The sequence below is a fragment of the Hippopotamus amphibius genome, chromosome 9 (assembly GCF_030028045.1).
Source record: "Hippopotamus amphibius kiboko isolate mHipAmp2 chromosome 9, mHipAmp2.hap2, whole genome shotgun sequence".
Lineage (NCBI taxonomy): Eukaryota > Metazoa > Chordata > Mammalia > Artiodactyla > Hippopotamidae > Hippopotamus > Hippopotamus amphibius.
The window spans coordinates 123,722,372-123,740,922 of NC_080194.1; the positions used below are offsets into that span (position 1 = coordinate 123,722,372).

Here is an 18,551-nt window from a genome sequence, read left to right on the forward strand (position 1 = left end):
CATGCCTGTTGTAAGACGGAGGGGTTGCAGTGCTCAGACAGTTGTGGGAACTTTGGTTGCATCGTTAGTGTCTGGGTAACACCTCTCACAAATCAGATTAGACAAAACTGCCTTTGTGAAAATTATAAACGGTACCTCATTTAAAATGGAATCAGAACTCAAAGGGCAGATTTCACGCCCTACCACTAGACATCAGTTGATTTAACAATAGGAAGTAGGTTACTACTTTACTAGCCACTGGGAGGCAGGAGGAAGAATTTCTCCTGGCCGAGCAGCAGCTGAGCCAACGAGAGGCTGTCAAAAGTCAGCCAATGATAAGCCATTACACTCCAAACTCCCATTTTCCGCCAATGGATTCTTAGGTCACAACAGCTCCTCCCACCTCCTCAGGTCTCCTGTGTCAACCATGTTCTCCAGACTTGCTTATGGTTGCCAGGGTTTGCATATCCCAAATTGCAACTCTTGTGCCCTAATTACCTCATTTTGCTGATAACTGCTTATATTGCTGTTTTAGGTCAACACCAGCTACTGGAGGAGGCTGTGAGAGTCGGCAGGAGGACAGTTAGGCACTGGCAGGGGCGGGGACCCCTCACCCGGCGGGGCTCCGGTTATCAGGCGCCGGCCGTCCACAACGACGAAGGAAGTAATGGCCGGAAGAGGGTTGCGCCTGTGCAGGACCCCCAGGCTCCGCGGCCTGAGACTCCGCGATATCAACTCTCGCCGCCAGGTTGAACCCGGTTTGCCGCGGTGAGGACGCGTTGACCTGCGCGGAGCTCTTCCCGGAAGTACGTCATTTCTCCTTCCGGTTGGAGTGCGCCCCGGGCTGTGTCAGCCCGAGGCGCAGGAACAGCTCCGGGCGGGCGGTCAGCGCCAGGCGAAGTTTAGTGGTGCCAGGCCTCCGCTCCCAAACCCCCGGGCCTCGGGGGCCAGCCTCTGAGAGGCGCGGGACGGGGAGCTGACCTCCTCAGAGCGGTGGCCGGACGGGCGGTGACTTGCGGTTGAGCCCCGGGAAGAGGGAGCGGCCTCCCGAAGCCGAACCGTCCGAGGTAACCTAGAAGCGGCTTCGCCTTCGGCGCCGGCTGCGGAGCCCCCGAGAGACGCCCGCCGCTGCTCGGGGCCGCTGCAAGGCGGCCGGGGGCGTTTCCGGGCCCGGCGGCCGGACTGTCCCGGGCGAGGCTCGCCGTCAGGCTCCTGAGGCCGCTCTCTGCAGCCTTTGCGCGGGTGGCGCCTGGGGCCGCGCGGCGGGAACGCGCTCGGACACTGGCCGCCGGCACAGCGCTCGCGGGCGCGTCGGGGCAGTCGTGTCCACTTTCCCGTCTCCGCCGGCGTTTCCTTTACTGGCTGATGTTACCGCGGGAGACACGGGTGGTCCAGCCTCAGAGAGATCGCTTCCGCTGATACAAAAGCCTGGGAAGTCCCCGCGCCTCCTGAGCCGGGGGGCCATCGGGAGCCGGCCGCTTGTGAACACCGTGGCTTCCCGGGCAGAATTTCGGTGCCTTTCCTGCTGGATCACCTCAGGAAAAGAGAGGCTCACGAGGCTCTCCTCAGCCTCGCTTAGAGGTCTAAATGGCCCTTGGAAACAGGTAGCTGCTGAACGTAACCATCACCAAGTCTCATGCTGTCCTTTTTTTCTCCTTTGACGTTTGAATAAACATTTCGTGAACAAGGGTCACGAATTGTAATTTTTCCTAGGTCGAATAAAGAGAAATTCAAAATACAGGTATAAATCTTCTGCATGTTGCTGTTTATACATCTTGCAAAGAAAGGCCAAGATGAATGTTGAGGACTAACATTCTTAGTTCTTACTTAATTGGGGGATACTCTTTGAGAAGAATAAGTCTCCATTTTTCTTAATTACTTTCCTTCTACTTTGGTCTCATTGTTTCAGCTCGCCTGTGAGTATTTACATAATGGAAAGGAGTACCTCAAATGGTCTAGGAAGTGAAGGCTTCCATCTTCCCAAAAGAATAAAGGTGATAGAAGTTGTACCCTATTATTAAAGATAGACAGACTGGGAGAGTATGTTAAAATTGAAGAGACACTCAGTACTCTCCTGATCTTTCCTTAACACAAGAGGATGGCATAGGAAGTGCATCAAATGAACATTTGGGACTTCCCTGGTGGTGCAGTGGTTAAGAATCCGCCTCCCAATGCAGGGGACACGGGTTTGATCCTTGGTCCAGGAAGATCCCACATGCCACGGAGCAACTAAGCCCATAGGCCACAACTACTGAACCTGCGGTCTTAAAACCATAGACCCAAAACTACTGAATACATGCTTCACAACTACTGAAGCCCACATGTTCTAGGGCCTGCGTGCTGCAGCTACTGAAACCCTTGTGCCTAAAGCCCATGCTCCTCAACAAGAGAAGCCACTGCAGTGAGAAGCACATGCACTGCAACGGAAGAGTAGCCCCCACTCACCTGAAAGTAGAGAGACAGCTCTTGCAGAGAAATGAAGACCCAGTGCAGCCAAAAAAAAAAAAAAACCTTTGCGTAATCCTCAAACTCCTTGCAACCAGTGGGTACTAGTTTTCTCACCCACCAACCTTTCCTGATTATTACCTTTTTTAAGGCAAAGTGATTCGTTGGCATTTTCCTTCAATAAGTTGTGCTGTATTCAGTTGAATAATAGAAAAGGAGAGAAACAGGGACTAGAATTTGATTTTTAAAGTTCGTTTTTCTCTCATAATAAGTAGCAAGTGGTAAAGTTCATGTGGCTTTCTTACTGACATGCACTTTTTTTCCTCACTTTAATGCCTTAGAAAGAAGAATCTTCTGTTGGTTTTACTCCAGATCAGACTGGCCCTCAGTTGTCTAAGATAGTGTTGGTGGTGTGTCCAGTGCTGGAGCAGAATTGTCCCTAGGTCAGAATGATGACAGTAGATCTGCAGGTGAGTAAACACTTGAACCCTCAGATCAGGGCTCTGAGGGAGACCAAGGGACCTGTGACAGAGAGCTCCAGTCAGCATAAGAAATGTGCCCCACAGGCTGACAGTCTCGGTCCTGAGAGGTCTCACCAGTACTTCCTCTGTCATGACACACCTGGACCCTGGGAGGTTGTTGACCAGCTTCAGGAATCATGCCATCAGTGGCTGAGGCCAGAGATTCATTCAAAAGAGCAGATCTTGGAACTTGTGGTGCAAGAGCAGTTCCTGACCATCCTGCCCAGGGACACCCAGACCTGGGTAAAGAAGCACCATCCACGGAGCATCGAGGAGGCTGTGGTCCTGGTAGAACACTTGCAGAGGGAATGTGGTCAAACGAGGAATGGGGTGAGAAGAAAGATTCCTGATGTGTACAGTGAAATTGGGTGAAGGTGGATATATTGTGGCAGTTAATTGAGAAATAAAGTGAAATGGGTCACTGTTCTATTGTTCCTTTGGGACATATAAAGCAGGACCTGAAAACACAGACCCACAGCCATAGTCAGTCCACAGGTTTCAGAGGTCCTGAGAGAGACTTCCCTGGCCTTAGGGACAGAGTTGCTCTTTGCCCTCTTTGGAGCCAGGGGGTGTTGAGGGTAATGAGCCTAGTCTGGCTTGGCCAAGGAGATGGGCCTCAAGTTCTTAGAGACAAACAGAAGGTAATAAGGAGTTGGAGAGGGTGGGGCATACCCAGAAAAGGAGGAACTCTTAGAGACCGAAGGAGAGCAAAGATAGGAAAGAGAAGCAGAAACCAAACAACTAGAGGAAGACTGCCCAGGAAGAGAAAAAGTAAAAAGAAAAGAGAAAGATTTCAAAATCCCAACAGAGTAGCTGAGAGAAGACACAGCCTGAGGGATAGTGTCCTTCGTACCATAGACAGGGGCCTCCACTGCTCTCCCTCAGTGGCTGTTCCTTGGCTCTGGTCTGAGCTGGGATCCAGGGCATGCCCTTGGGCAGGTGGCAGCACACCAGCTGGCCTCAGGCCTCCTGAGAATACCGGGGAAGCACACGCTTTATGTCAGAATCGTTTGGAGATACATTGGAGCCCTGACTCTTTTCCTCCCACTTTTTTCTCCATTTCATCCCCATCCTCTGTGAGAATCTTCCCTGGCCATGTGGAAAATCTGGTTGACAGGACAGCTTTTAAATTCAACAATTCCTTAGTCTTTTGAGAGAACTAGAAGACAGGAAACCACTAAGGCAGGGATCTAGGTTGGGAGAGCAAGTCTGTGAAGGCAGCATGAGAACAGGTAGCCTGTGTAACCCTGCTAGTGGTCTGAGCTGGGCTGAATGCAGAGGATGGGGGGTGCTGTCTTGGAGGGCTGGCAGTAGTCACACCTTTTTTCCTTCTCTGCCAATTTTCCTATGTCTTGTGGATAGTTCTTGTGGAAAACCGGTGGCCCAGTATCTCTTTTAAGTCTTTGTGTCATTTCCTTCTGTGTCTCTTCCCACAGTCTACACTCCCTGCTTTTCCCTCCCTCTCCCACCAACCCCCAAACCAAAAGTAAGTTCTATGGTAACAAAGATGGGGATTATTTCTAGGTTGCGGTCCGTGAACTGGGGAAGGAGGCAGTGCTCTTGGGAGAAACAGCAGAGGCCCTTGGCTTCAAGCTGAAGCCAGCAGAGGCCCAGCCAGTGGGCATGTCCCAAGATGGAGAAGTTTGGAATACACCCCAGGGTCTACAAGAGCCGCTGAGCAAGAATACCCAGACAGAAACTGAACCAGTATATGAGAGGGGTAAGGAGCTTTGCGTTATTTTCCTTCTCCAGGGAGCTGCGATAGTAATTCATTAAGCCAGAATGTTGTTACCTTTTTCTGGCCTGCCCTTTGGGTCTACAAATGCAGCCACATTAGCAATTAGGACGCCCCCGAGGTGGCAGTAGAACAGACCAGTTGTGGGTGAAGGTGGGGGTCGGCCTAAGATACAGAAATCTCCAAACCACAGAACCCTGATAATAACACCAGGAACTCTGTTAGTAGAAAAGTAGAGTGGGTCAGGCTCACCTCATCCTGAAAATAAGGAAGGAATTGGGATCAGAAATGGATGGTTAGTGGCAGAAAGTGAACATTATTTTGTACCAGGAAAAAAGTAGTAAATGATAAAAAAACAAAGACTGCATCTCCTACTGTACACTGGATTCCCTGAGTATTTTATTTTCAGTTTATATCTTGAGAGGATAATAAACTGGTTTTTTTCCTTTCATTAATTTGCTCATGAAAACTAGGGCACCTGTTTTAGAGGCTTGTAGTTACATGGTTTTTATTTATAACGAGAGAGCCATTTCTGGGCACCACACACACTTGTAAAGCTGTCTCATCAATACTGAGAAAATCAGGGTCTTCTGTATTTTAGAAATGAGTCTAGCATGTTCAGAAACAGAAGCGAGAGAAATGTCCTCTGGCTGTTTTTCACCCACAGCGATGCCTGCTCACCAGATCCTAACCTTTCCTGAGCAGACAAACACCAAAGACTGGACAGTGGCATCTGAGCTCGTCTTGCCTGAATACCAGGTGAGCTGTGCTTGGAGCGTCTTAGGGGTGCCTTTCCCTGCTGCTCTTGACCCACACTGTCCAGCAGGTGTTCAGAGGTGTGTTAACTCAGATGATCCCCCTGGGGAACTGGGCACCTCCCAGCCTGTTTGCCTCTCTCTTGTCTGCCTCCTCACTTTGAAAAGTATCGTATGCTATTCCTTTAGTTCCTGGCCTAACATATAAATCATGGGCCAGATGGTTGGGCTGCTTTTGAAGTGGCAAGTACTGAGCTAAAACCCATTCTCTTCTTTAGAGCTTGTTGACGTTTGAAGAAGTGGCCATATATTTTTCCCAGGAAGAATGGGAGTTATTGGATCCCACTCAGAAGGCCCTCTACAATGATGTAATGCAAGAAAACTATGAGAATGTCATCTCTCTAGGTAAAGATTCTTCGCTTCCCTTTATTAAGTGCTTTTTAAAAAATTGGTTAATTTATTTGACTGCATCAGGTCTTAGTTGCGCGCGTAGGCTCTTTGTTGCAGCGGGCAGGCTTTTCTCTAGCTATGGCACATGGGTCCAGTAGTTGTGGTGCAGGCTTAGTTTGCCCCATAGCATGTGGTATCTTAGTTTCCCTACCAGGGATTGAACCCGTGTCCCCTGCATTGGTAGGCAGATTCTTAACCACTGGACCACCAGAGAAGTCCCCTCCCCTTCCCTTTGCATAGGAGTTGAGTAATCTGTCATATTCTTGGCTTACTGTTAACCTGTGAGAGTCTCTGTTCCAGTTGCTCTTTGATTCTCAGTTAGTGGTTTGGTAGGGAAAAGGTGTATCCAAATCACCTGGGAGCTTTTGTCCAGTTTATATGCTCATTCCTTACCCAAAATTTTTATTCCCTTCCCTCCAAATCTGCTTTGCTCTTCTCTTTCCTATCTCCCTAAAGGACACTACCATTCACTCAATACTTCAGGCCAGAAAACCCATGGATCATTTTTTTTTTTTAAGGAGCTTTTATTTAGATACAGTTAACATACAATAAACTGTATATACTTAGAGTGTACAATTTGGTATCCCAATCTCTCAATTCATTCCCCACCCCCAACCCTCCCCGCTTTCCCTACTTGGTGTCCATGTGTTTGTTCTCTACATCTGTGTCTCTATTTCCACCCTGCAAACCGGTTGATTTGTACCATTTTTCTATAGTCCGCATATATGTGTTAATATACGGTATTTGTTTTTCTCTTTCTAACTCACTTCACTCTGTATGACATTTCAGGCCAGAAAACCCATGGGTCATTCTTTATCATGATCTTGCCATCATATCCCACTGCTAGCTCATCTTGGCTCTGCCCTCACAGTGTAGCTTTAATTGCATCATATCACAGCCTCTCATGCTGTTAGCATCCTGGTGTCAGGCACAAGGTTCATTTCAATACTTTCTAACTGGTACCCACTGCCACCACTCCTCTCCCACAGTCAGTTTTCCACACAGCAGCCAGAGTCTTCTAAAAACCTAATCATGGGGAATTCCCTGGTGGTCCAGTGGTTAGGACTCCATGCTTTTACTGCCAAGGGTACGGGTTCATTCCCTGATTGGGGAACTAAGATCCTATAGTCCACAAGCACGGCCAAAAAACCACCCCCCAACAAACAAACCTAATCAGATCATGATATTTTCTGCTTAAAAATCTTATGATGACATCTCATCACATTCAACATAAGAACCAAATTTCTTACCAAAGTTCCCAGGACCCTCCAAGATCTGGCTTCTCCTTGTCTCCCTGCTTTCGTTTCCTGCCACTCATGCCCTTGCTCTGGCCGCTTTCTTCACATTGCTCATCTTGCAGTTTCATGAACTTGATGTGCTCATTTCTTTCCCCTTCCCTCTGCCTGACACACTTTTCTCCCATATCACAAAACTCTCAGTTTAGGGTTTAGGTCTCAATTATCAATTTAGGTCTCAATTATCACTTTGGGTTTTGTTTGTTTGTTTGTTTTGTTTTGTTAATATGTATGTATGTATGTGGCTGCACCGGGTCTTTGTTGCTGCATGAGGGATTTTTAGTTGCGGCTCTGGGATCTAGTTCCTCGACAGGGATTGAACCAGGGCCCCCTGCATTGGGATCACAGAGTGTTAACCACTGGACCGCCAAGGAAGTCCCTCAAATATAGCTTTCTAAAAGAGGCTTTTCACACAGCTTTCTCTAAAGTAGCTTCACAGAAGCAGAATCTTAAATGTTTTCTTACCCCGCTTTAGTGTTCTTCAAAACGTTTATCACTTCCTGAGTCAGAAAGAGGAAAACAAATATCATATATTAACACATATATGTGGAATATAGAAAAATGGTACAAATCAACTGGTTTGCAAGGCAGAAATAGAGACACAGATGTAGAGAACAAACATATGGACACCAAGTGGGGGGGAGGGACGGGGATTGTGTTCCGGGGGAATGAATTGGGAGATTGGGATTGCCATATATACATTACCAATAAGAAAAAAATATCAAATTGTACGCTTTAAATATATGCAGTTTATTTTATGTCAATTGTATCTCAATAAAAGTTCTTAAAGAAAAAAAATTATTAAAAAAAGTTTATCACTTCCTGACATTTTATTTGCTTGTTGGTTGATGTTTGATTGTCTCACTCTGCACTAGACAATAAGCTCCTTGAGATCAGGGGACTTGGCTTACTCACTGCTGTATCCCTAACACACAGAGGGTGCCTGATGCACCATGGCCACTCAGTACATGTTTATTGAATGATTGAGTGATTAATACTTTCCATACTTGGCAATATTATTTAGAGGAAGTCCACTAGGTAATTCTGGTCTGTTTCTTCCACCTGGATGTGAACCAGTGAGCTATGAGAGTAGTAGAAGTCTTTCCTAGTCCAGTGTCTGGTGCTTAAGAGTGAACTAAAAAGTTAGTCTAATGATGACATGAATCACTTGTGCCTATGATACCCAGCCCACTGACCTTCACATTGACTTTGCTAAACCTGGTCTTATCCAGTATGAATCTTCCTAAAGTTGTAATAGGACCAACCTGTATTTCCTGCAGCCTCTGGAGTTTGATTACAGCTTAGTTAAATATGGAGTTTTGGTGTTAGAAGATGGGGAACGTGCAGTGGATTCCCATACCCTTTTCATAGATGTAGCTTATGTTTATTTCTCAGTCCTTGCTTTACATACCTACTTACAAATGCAGTATAGTGTAAGCTTAACATTGGATAGGCGAGTATCCATTTAACCATTCAGGGTAACAAACTGTTAAAGTATCTTGTGCTGTTCTGAAGTAGTCTGGAATTATGAACCATTGTTAGTTCCAGTCATTGACCTCAGTTTTTTATTTCACAGCATTATTTGTGCTCCCCAAGCCTAAAGTGATCTCCTGCTTAGAGCAAGGGCAAGAGCCATGGATCCCCAGTGTTCAAGGATCCCCAGTTTTCAAAGACAATCCCGGAGAGCTGCTTTCAGGTAAATACACCATGGGAGGAGGAGAAATGTGCCTTGATAGGAACCTTCCCAAGGGCTTAACATTTTAAGATTCTACTTCCCTATTTTTTTTTAATTCAGTGAATATTGAATTTTCTTCTATTCCCGTGGTTTTCTTGCTCAGACATATAGTCGGCTGATTCTTATGTTTATTCCAACAGAGATAAAGCTGAAAAATGACACTGAAAATCATCAACCTATATGTCTTTCTGACTTAGAAATACAAGCACCAGGAAACATAGTGTCAAAAAAAGCCAGTGTGAATGTTCATCAGAAAACAACAGGCAAAGAAAATCATGGTGATATGCATGGGTTGGGGAAATGGCCCCAAGATTTGCCAGTGAAGGAAAGAAAGAAGCTTTCAAACTGGTGGGAAGAAGAGCTGCTGAAACTTATGGAGCTTCACAAGAAAGAACGTGCAGGAGAGAAGCCTTTTAAATGTCAGGAATGTGGGAAAAGCTTCAGAGTTAGCTCTGACCTTATTAAGCACCAAAGAATTCACACTGAAGAAAAACCGTATAAATGTCAACAGTGTGATAAGAGGTTTAGATGGAAGTCAGATGTTAATAAGCACTTAACAACACACCAAGGAATAAAACCATATAAATGCTCATGGTGTGGGAAAAGCTTCAGTCAAAATTCACATCTCCACACACACCAAAGAACTCACACTGGAGAGAAGCCCTTTACATGTCATGAATGTGGAAAAAAATTCAGTCAAAATTCCCACCTTATTAAACACCGGAGAACCCATCTGTAGCATATGCAGGAGAAGCTTCAGCAAGTGCTCAAGACTTTGACACCAGAAACCTTGATACCAGTGATGGAAAGTTTGTCCAGTGTCCTTAGTCTAAAGAAATATACCAAGCAGAGCTTGACCCTAAAGTTTATGAAAAAAATGCAAAATTAAGAGTCATGAAGAATTTTTCACCAGTGGAAAATATGGGGATGTAAACATGTTTCACAGAAAGGAATCAGGGTTGACTGTGGAGGGGAAATGTTAGTAATTATACTACTGACTGTTTTTGCTTAGAACTTTCACTGAATTCCTTAGCAAAAAAGATGTTCTAAGAACATTCTGAGTAAGGGAAAAAGCTGTTTTGGGATTGTACCTGGCAAAATAGCAAAATTTGCTTCAAAATAGCAGATGCAGTCATGAATCATCAGTCTTCAGTGGTAACAGAGGTAAATATTGTTGGTTTGCATTGATCTCCCCAGCCATTCTTAAGCACATATAATAGAAACGTTTGTAGCATTATCTTCCAAAACAAAAATCAGTAATGTACGTGCTTCATTACATATCATTGTCTTCAAGGTAGCTGACTCACCAATTTCAGTAGTCTGATGGGGCAGAAATGAATTCTAATATAAAGTTTTCCAAGAACTAAATTGGAATTTCTTACTCCATATGTCATTGGACAGTGTTCACACAGTTGACCTTGTTTTGAGTTCCTTCTTGAACATTTGAGCAACTATATCTTGAGTCCTGTTAGCACACTTTTTACTGTGATGAAATCATTTACTTCACTGGTAGAGAATCTGCCAGGTGAACTAATATTGCACTATCTTATACCTCGCATTGGTTGTGTTTGAAAAAAGGAGAATATCTCTAATGAGATCATGTAGACAATGGGTTGGAATTTTTAGCCATTTAGTATATTTTAGATGAAAAGAAGAAATTTCTGCAATAAAGTGGAGTCCTTACCTCACAATGCCAATAGAATAAAACAGCCATAAACTTTAGCACTTTTCTGAGGTTCATGGAAATTAATGGGAATTCAGGATCAACTTCTCAGGTTTTTGTCTGTTTACATTTTAACTTGGCTTTTGTTTGTTATTAAGGACAAGGAGAGAGTTATGTTTGGGAATTGGAGTGAGCGCAGTAGGGAGGATCCTGTGGGTCACTGGGCACAGTGCTCGGGAATCAGTGAGCAGGAGACCAAGTTCCAAAAGGAAAGTTTTGGGAACTGATGCTGTTTGGTAGGCAAAGATGGATGAACCCGCATCCACCTTGGTTGACTTACACTGTAAACTGTTAAGCACGCAGGGTCTTCCTGTTTGTTTTCTTCAGCGTAGCATAGAGTGCGGAAAGTCTCTATAGGCTGTGGAGTTTCTTGTAACACCTTTTTATCTGCAGCAGTGATTCAGATGTGTTCCTGTGAGAGCTTTCAGGTAGTAGTAGGAAAGGAGTTGAATCATGTCTTACAAATCTCTTACAAAGAAGGAAATTAGGCTCAAAGAGATCCAGAGGCTTGTCAAGACCCCATAGCCAGTGCGTCTGTTGGCTGTCACTTAGCTGCATCAGTCAGGCCTGAAGGCAGGATAAGCAAGACTGACCTGTGTGTTGTCCCTGCCCAGCCAGCCTGGATGACATTGTAAAACATTCCTGTTTCTTGATTGGTTACTGAAACACTCTTAAATCTGTTTCCCTATGAAATAGAGAGAATGCTCAACTCAGGGTTTTCTGGGGATTAGAGGGATTAATGAAGGAAAAGCTCCAAATGCCCTGGGCTGCTGGTAGGGTCTCAGTCAGTGTGTGTGTTTCTGTCCCTTTCCCCTGGTCCCTGGTGATATGTTGGGTGGGCTGACTACATTAAAGGAGCAGATGCACTTGTGACTATTGCAGCTCCTTCCAGGAGCTGAGCACTTGTGGTGGCAGTTTGCTCAATTGATTTGGTCCTTGGCTTCAGTGCCTTATGGTGTAAGTCACCTGAGCTGTTGGTCTGGCACCCTCAGCAGGATTTCATTTTCTTCCCTGAGATGAACTGTACCAATATACCAATGTGCTTATTTTTTAAAGCGCAGCCAGCTCTGCAGCTCTGGTCTGCATAGATGTTACCCAACAGTCTCAGCCTTACACCCCTGGGACTCTGTCTCTTTTCCCAAGACATACCTATGGATTTCTTGCTGACGCTACATTCATTCATTCAGTTTAATGAGGGCCCAGGTACTCTTCTAAACCAGGGATATAGTAGTGGACAAGACAAAATGCACATCCTCATGGAGTCTGAATCTTAGAGAACAGTAAGAAGGGAGTGGTTATCCCTTTTTGTTCTTTGCAGTCAGACAGGGTCCTGAGATAGTTTTGAGCTGTGGGTTGTGAGCAGAAGTCTCACTTCTTGGCTGAAGCATTTGTTTATTGGTGCAGGACTCTTGTGCTGTCTTTTCCTGCCTCAGTTATGTGAGCACATACAGAGAGAGGAGCCGCAAGATCAGAGCAGTTGGGAATGCCGAGCCCCCCACATTGGGAAGGGGTATCTGTTCTGGAGAGTCCCCCAGACCTATAGTGGATTTTGTAGGAACGAGAAACTTTAATTGTGTTAAGTCACTGGGATGTTGATGCTGTGTGTTTCTGCAGCATAACCTGGCCTGTCTTAATAGGACTAGCTATTCTGCTAGAGCTCAGGAAACTTTTGTCATTCCACCTGGTCTTTAGTTCTCAGAAGAGATCTGGTTTCCTCTAGATACTCCACTGAGCTGATGTAACATTGATGGGAACACTTAGGGCACTTTTAAGGCTGTAGGTGGTAGGAAAGAAAGACATTGCTTATCGGGGACAAATTCAGTATAGGTCAGTTGTTGAAGTGGACGAGGCAACCACCTCTCCCTCTCTCTGGCCTTATTCCACTTGCTTGTCTCTCTCCCTCTGTGTTCCACTATTCCACAGCCCCACATGCACAAGAAGGATTTCTGATGGTCAGTGGGCTAAGGAGAGGGTAGGGGTTTCCTTCCATTCCTAAGTGAGTGCAGTAGACTTCCATGAATGGTTTGGTAAATACCTCTGTCAGTTGTGCCTCAGAAGACATGGGACAGAGATCACCAAATTTTCCCAGATTCTTGTAAAGAGGAAGGTGGCTTCTTTCTCTGGACTGAAAGGTGACAGTTGGGAAGAAGCTTGGACAGGAAAGCAGGAGCAGGACACTCCAGCAGAAACCTCCAGGAAAGTCCTAGCTTAGCCACTAACCAGCACAATGTCTTACTACTCCATATGTTTTCAAATTTGGGTTGAATGTGGTTTGGAATTTGGGTTGGAAGAAAGCATTTCTATATTTCATCAGGGATGAGAGCCAATTACTAAAACAAGATAAAACCAAAATTTTTGAGACTTTGTTTAAAAATGAAATCAGACACAACCCTGGGTTCAGCCTCAAACATTAGTATTAAAGTTCTCACTAATGTGACCTCCATAACCATAGCCATGATTTCTAAGACAAACCAGAAGGTGCTTTGTTTTTGTGTGTTCAGTTAACAGCCTTACAGCGACTCCAAGGTTGGTTCTGAGAATTGACTCACTGACAGTCCCCAAATCCTCGACTTCTTCTCTGCACCGGTCCCAGTGACTGCAGTACTGGGACCATCACATACCCAGAGTTCTTGTCATTAAGCTGACTAACCTCAAGCTGATCCTGAGAACTGCAGCTGTGTTTTAACTGGAGGGGAAGCACAGGAGGAGAGCTTGGATAAAACTGAAACTGCTAGGGTGTCGATCAGCGCTTGAAACTGTGAGAACAGTGTTTAATTGTGCTGGAGATCTTGAGAGGAAGAATGCTAAGCAGCCTTTTCTATCCAACTGGACAGGTTTCTTTGTGTATGAATTCTCCAGCGGACAAGGGTACTGGGCTGTACTGAACTTCTTTCCACAGTCAAGCATCTATAAAGCTTTCCTTCTGTATAATTCATCCATGTCTGATAATGCCTGTACTTCAAGCATCTATAAGGCTTTCCTCTGTGTGATTCATCTATATCTGATATTGCCTTCACTGCACTTAAAGCAGTTCTCCCATCTGGCTCTAGTGAGAGGAATTATGCAAGCAAGCTCTTGTCTTTGACTCAGTTTCAGATTTAGGAAAACTATCAGAATTACTTCTCATTTCCACTACAGTAGGATGATGAATCTTGAATTGCACAGGTCTAAGCACTAATACAATAATATAAAGTTTATAGTATTTGAATACCATGTACCTTCAAGAAAAAACTCGATAAATCTTTCTGTTGAATTTTTTAAACCAATGAATATATTTCCAACATCATGATTTTCACACTAAGCATTTGTCCCTGATTTGTAGAAACATTGAACAGTTTCAGAGCATGTGAAAAACTGAAAAAGTGAAGGATCTTTAATGTTCACAAAGAGAAGAGTTAGATATTTAAAGCTTTAGAACAGTCTCTTAAAATATTAGTACTTAAGGAACAATGGTTTCTTACACGGAGGAGTTGTTAACGTTTCCTTCATCCTGTAACTGTGCTAAGTAAGCATTATCCAGCATCAAAGCTATTTATCCTCCTTGAAGGAGAAGCTCATCTTTCCAGTCTTACCCTTTGAGTTAAGAGGTGCTTCTACAATATTCTCCAGTTGGGTCTCTCCATAGCTCCCACATTTTGAAATCAAGCTTGAGCAAGGGCTCTGTCTTCCCTTGACCTTCACTCTTGTCCCAGTCAGTCATGTCTGTGCTTACTAGTGTGACCGTTGTGTTTACTCCCTTCATAGCATGTGTCAGAAGGCAGAGTTATTTGGTTTGTTTACTTGTTTTTGTCTGTCGTAACCCATTAGAATGTGAGCATCAGGAGGGCAGAGGCTTTGTCTGTCTTGTGTAGCTTTGAATCTTCAGTGTTGGGCACAAAATGAACATAATATACAATAAACACAAGGATAAAAATACAGTTGATTCTTGAACAACGCACAGGGTAGGTTGGGGATGCCAACTCCTGCACAGTCAAAAATCCATGTTTAACTTTATAGTTGGCCTTCTGGATCTGTGGTTCTGCATCTGCAACTTCAACTAACCATGGATCATGTGCTGTAGTACCTGTTTATTGAAAAAAGTCCACATGTACCCATGTTCTTCAAGGATCCACTTATATCAAACAGAAAAAAAAAGTGCCCCAGCCACCTGAACATTAGCTTTGGTTGCTCAGAGCACTCCCTGCCCCACTGTGCTGCCTTCTTTGGGTATAGAGGGCTTGACAGCTGTGTGATAACCATGAATCCTGGTCATGTTCTTTATCAGGAGAGTTGGACGAGAAGAGCGTGCAGGTCCTCTGAAGGAATGCACAGAGGATTCCTATGTTGGTGACAAGGGAATGGCTAAGACTGTCATTCCCTCTGCATGCATGCTCTAGCTTGGAGTTCCGGGATCCTTACCCTGGAATAGGAAGATTGGCTTCCATGGGCACCCCAGGAAAAGCACCTCCACTCAGGTTGCCTCTCCTCCCAGCACCCACCCCCACCATGTCTGCTTTCCAGCACTTGCCAGTAACAAGGGCCACACAGACTTAGGCACCTTGCAGGCACTTGGCACACTCAAGGACTCTCTCAACACTGAGGCATATAGAAGAACTTGGAAGGGGTCTTGGAAATCTGTTCTGTCAGTGAGTCCCAAACTGGTAGGCAGAGGACAATGTGCGATATGCAGAGCTATTCCGTGAAAAAAGTATTATGCACCCAAGTAAATCTGGGGACAATGGGCTAAAGTCAATGTTTTGTTATAGGAGGACTTCTCAGTGTTTATGTTTAAATGTACAGTGTAAACTCCAGGTCAAAGGAGAGGAGTATGTGTGCAGTGATTACCAGCCTTATTTGATTGTTCTGGTGAGTGTATGACATTCACACCTAACATCTCAGTTTTGTGGAACACCAGTTTGGGAAATACTGACGTAGTTAATCCTTTCACCATTAATGGGAAGCTGAGAGAATATGTGAATTAGTGGAACAAAATTAAATCCCACACCGCCTGACACAATTTAAATGCTCTTTCCTCCATACCACACATCCTCTTGGCTAGTGGAACAGACATCACCACTAAACATTAAGAAGATGAAGCTTCAGTTCCCATGGTTAGATATTGAGGGCAGAGTAGAACTAGTACCCATGCATTCTCTTTCTAGGAAAGAACTTGGAGACTCCTCTCTTGCAAGGGCCCGGTCAAAGAATTTGTTTCTCGAATTTCAATGCAAGCAATTGTGTTTGGTGTCTTCTGTATCTGCTAGAAGATCCAAACGTTTTAGCAACAGTAGTCTCAGTTGCTTCCAACATCTGCTATGGCAACAAGTATTTTGCACACACAGATTTGTACAATGGCACTTCACTTTTACAAAGCTGACAACCCAGTATAAGATCTTTCAACTTCAAAGCTCATCTACTCCTCAGGAGGCGTGAAGAACAGGAACCATCAATCCCACTTGAGACATCAGGTATGTAAGACAGATATCAGGAAGTGGCTGTCTTAAGATGTGTTGCAGAAGATGCAGGGAGAGGACTGAGTTTCCTGGTTCCCAGTTTAGATGCCACAAGGGCTCTAGGAAGAAAGCACATTTCTGTCCATGCATGGTGTGGAGCAGGATTTAGGAGTCTGGGCTCCTGATTGATTCCTTATTACAGTTTCTTCCCCTTCTGCTCTCTGAGACAGCTTGCCAGGGCTCCATTCCACCACCATCCTGACCACTCATATCAGCCCTTACTGTCTCAGAAGGAGGAAAAGGAGAGACTGACATCTCAGGAAGTATCATAACTCTCAATTAAATCATCTCTCACCTGTCTCCACAAGTGCCAGGAACCACTTCTTAAGGATGGTCTCTTGTTCTCAGAAAGAACTCTGTTTTCTCTCTGGCTAATCCCTTGAAGTTAACCTGGGTGCTATGCTGTACACAGTCTGGGACCTGGAAGCAGTCTGTCCTCTAACCATTTGCAGGCACAAAGCAGTCTGGGATTTGCAGAAGAATAACGGAAAGTGGTGCCATTTTGCATTCCCATCAGCAACGAATGAGAGTTTCTGTTTTTCCATGTCCTTGTCAGTATTTGTAGTTATTGTTTTTGGGTTTTCATTCTGAGAGCTGTATAGTGGTGTCTCATTGCTTTAATTTACAATTCCTGAATGACATGATGTGGAACATCTTTTTCATATATATATATTTTTTTACCATCTGTGTACATTGTTTGGTGAAGTGTCTGTTCATATCTTCAGCCCCTTTCTTAATCAAGTTGATCATTTTCTTATTGTTGAATTATAACAGTTCTTTGCATAAGTTATATAAAAGTCCTTTAACAGATACGTATTTTGCAAATGTTTTCTGCCAGTCTGTGGCTTGTCTTCTCATTCTTTCGACAGTGTCTTTGCAGAGCAAAAGCTTTTAATTTTAGTGAAGTCTAACTTAACAACTGTTTTTCCTGGAGCATGCCTTTAGTGTTGTATCTACTGTATTCAGTCATCACCAAAACCAAGGTTATCTAGCTTTTCTCCTACGTTTTATCTTCCAGGAGTTTTATTATTTTGTTTTACATTTAGATCAAGAATCCATTTTGAATCATTTTTGCGAAGTGTGTAAAATCTGCATCTAGATTTTTTTTTTTTGCATGTGGATGTCCAGTTGTTCTAGCACCATTTGTTTAAAAGACTGTCTTTCCTCCATTTTATTGCTTTTGCTCCTTTGTCAGCAGTCAGTTACCCACATTTATGTCGGCCTGTTTCTGAGCTCTCTATTCGGTTCTGTTGATCTGTTTGTCTATTCTTTCACCAGTACCACACTGTCTTGATTATTGTAGCTTTACATTAAGTCAGTGTCGAGTAATGTCAGTCCTCCAGCTTTTTTCTTCTTCAGTATCATGGCAGCTATTCTGGGTCTTGTGCCTCTCCATATATAATTAAAAATCAATTTGTCAATATCCACAAAATAACTTGCTGGGATTTTTATTGGGATTCCATTGAATCTATAGATCAAGTTGGGAAGAATTGCTGTCTTGACAGTATTGAGTCTTTATCCATGAACATAGAATAATCCTCCATTTATTTAGTTTTTTTTTTAATTATGTATTTTATTGGCTGTGTTGGGTCTTTGTTGCTGTGCACAGGCTTTCTTTAGTTGCGGTGAGTGGGGGCTACTCTTCGTCGTGGTACGTGGGCTCCTCATTGCAGTGGCTTCTCTTGTTGTGGAGCACGGGCTCTAGGCACGTGGGCTTCAATAGTTGCAGTACATGGGCTCAATAGTTGTGGCTCACAGGCTCTAAAGCGCAGGCTTAATAGTTGTGGCACACGGGCTTAGTTGCTCTGCGCAGCATGTGGGATCTTCCTGGAGCAGGGATCGAACCCGTGTCCCCTGCATTGGCAGGCGGGTTCTTAACCACTGCGCCACTAGGGAAGCCCTATTTAGTTCTTTTTCATCTCTTTCATCTTTGAGCTTTCTTTGTGTAGTTATTGCACATGTGTTGTTAAATTTATACCTAAGCGGGACTTCCTAGGTACATGGGCTCAGTAGTGGCTCACGGGCTCTAGAGTTCAGGCTCAGTAGTTGTGGCACACAGGCTTAGTTGCTCCACAGCATGTGGGATCTGCCCAGCCCAGGGCTTAAACCCATGTCCCCTGCATTGGCAGGCGGATTCTTTTTTTTTTCTTTTTTTTAAAAGAACTTTTATTGAGATACAGTTAACAGACAATAAACAGCATACATTTAGAGAGTACAATTTGGTATCCCAATCTCCCAATTCATTCCCCCCCAACCCTCCCCGCTTTCCCCACTTGGTGTCCATGTGTTTGTTCTCTACACCTGTGTCTCTATTTCTGCCTTGCATTTCCTCTTTCATAGTTGTTAGCATTCGCCTCATGTATTGAGGTGCTCCTATACTGGGTTCATATATATTTATGATTGTTATTTCCTCTTCTTGGA

The 18,551-nt window shown here is 44.3% G+C and overlaps 2 protein-coding genes across 3 annotated transcripts; one reads left to right on the forward strand and one right to left on the reverse strand.

The window, feature by feature from the left end:
- Window positions 1-864: 864 nt before the first annotated feature.
- LOC130861044 (balbiani ring protein 1-like) lies at window positions 865-2,595 on the reverse strand. Its single transcript, XM_057749544.1, has 2 exons — window positions 2,566-2,595; window positions 865-1,341 (listed from the first exon to the last, which is right to left on the reverse strand). The coding sequence occupies exons 1-2, from the start codon at window positions 2,593-2,595 to the stop codon at window positions 865-867; spliced, it is 507 nt and encodes a 168-aa protein (XP_057605527.1).
- On the forward strand, window positions 1,298-10,790 carry LOC130859880 (zinc finger protein 75A-like). Of its 2 annotated transcripts, none has more exons than XM_057747358.1 (7): window positions 1,298-1,583; window positions 2,766-3,275; window positions 4,470-4,665; window positions 5,348-5,439; window positions 5,714-5,840; window positions 8,757-8,876; window positions 9,056-10,790. In XM_057747358.1, the coding sequence occupies exons 2-7, from the start codon at window positions 2,874-2,876 to the stop codon at window positions 9,652-9,654; spliced, it is 1,536 nt and encodes a 511-aa protein (XP_057603341.1). In that variant the 5' UTR covers window positions 1,298-1,583; window positions 2,766-2,873; the 3' UTR covers window positions 9,655-10,790. The 2 variants fall into 2 exon arrangements, with proteins under 2 accessions (XP_057603341.1, XP_057603342.1); XM_057747359.1 differs by having other exon boundaries at window positions 2,766-2,894; window positions 9,056-10,788.
- The last annotated feature ends 7,761 nt before the right edge of the window (window positions 10,791-18,551 follow it).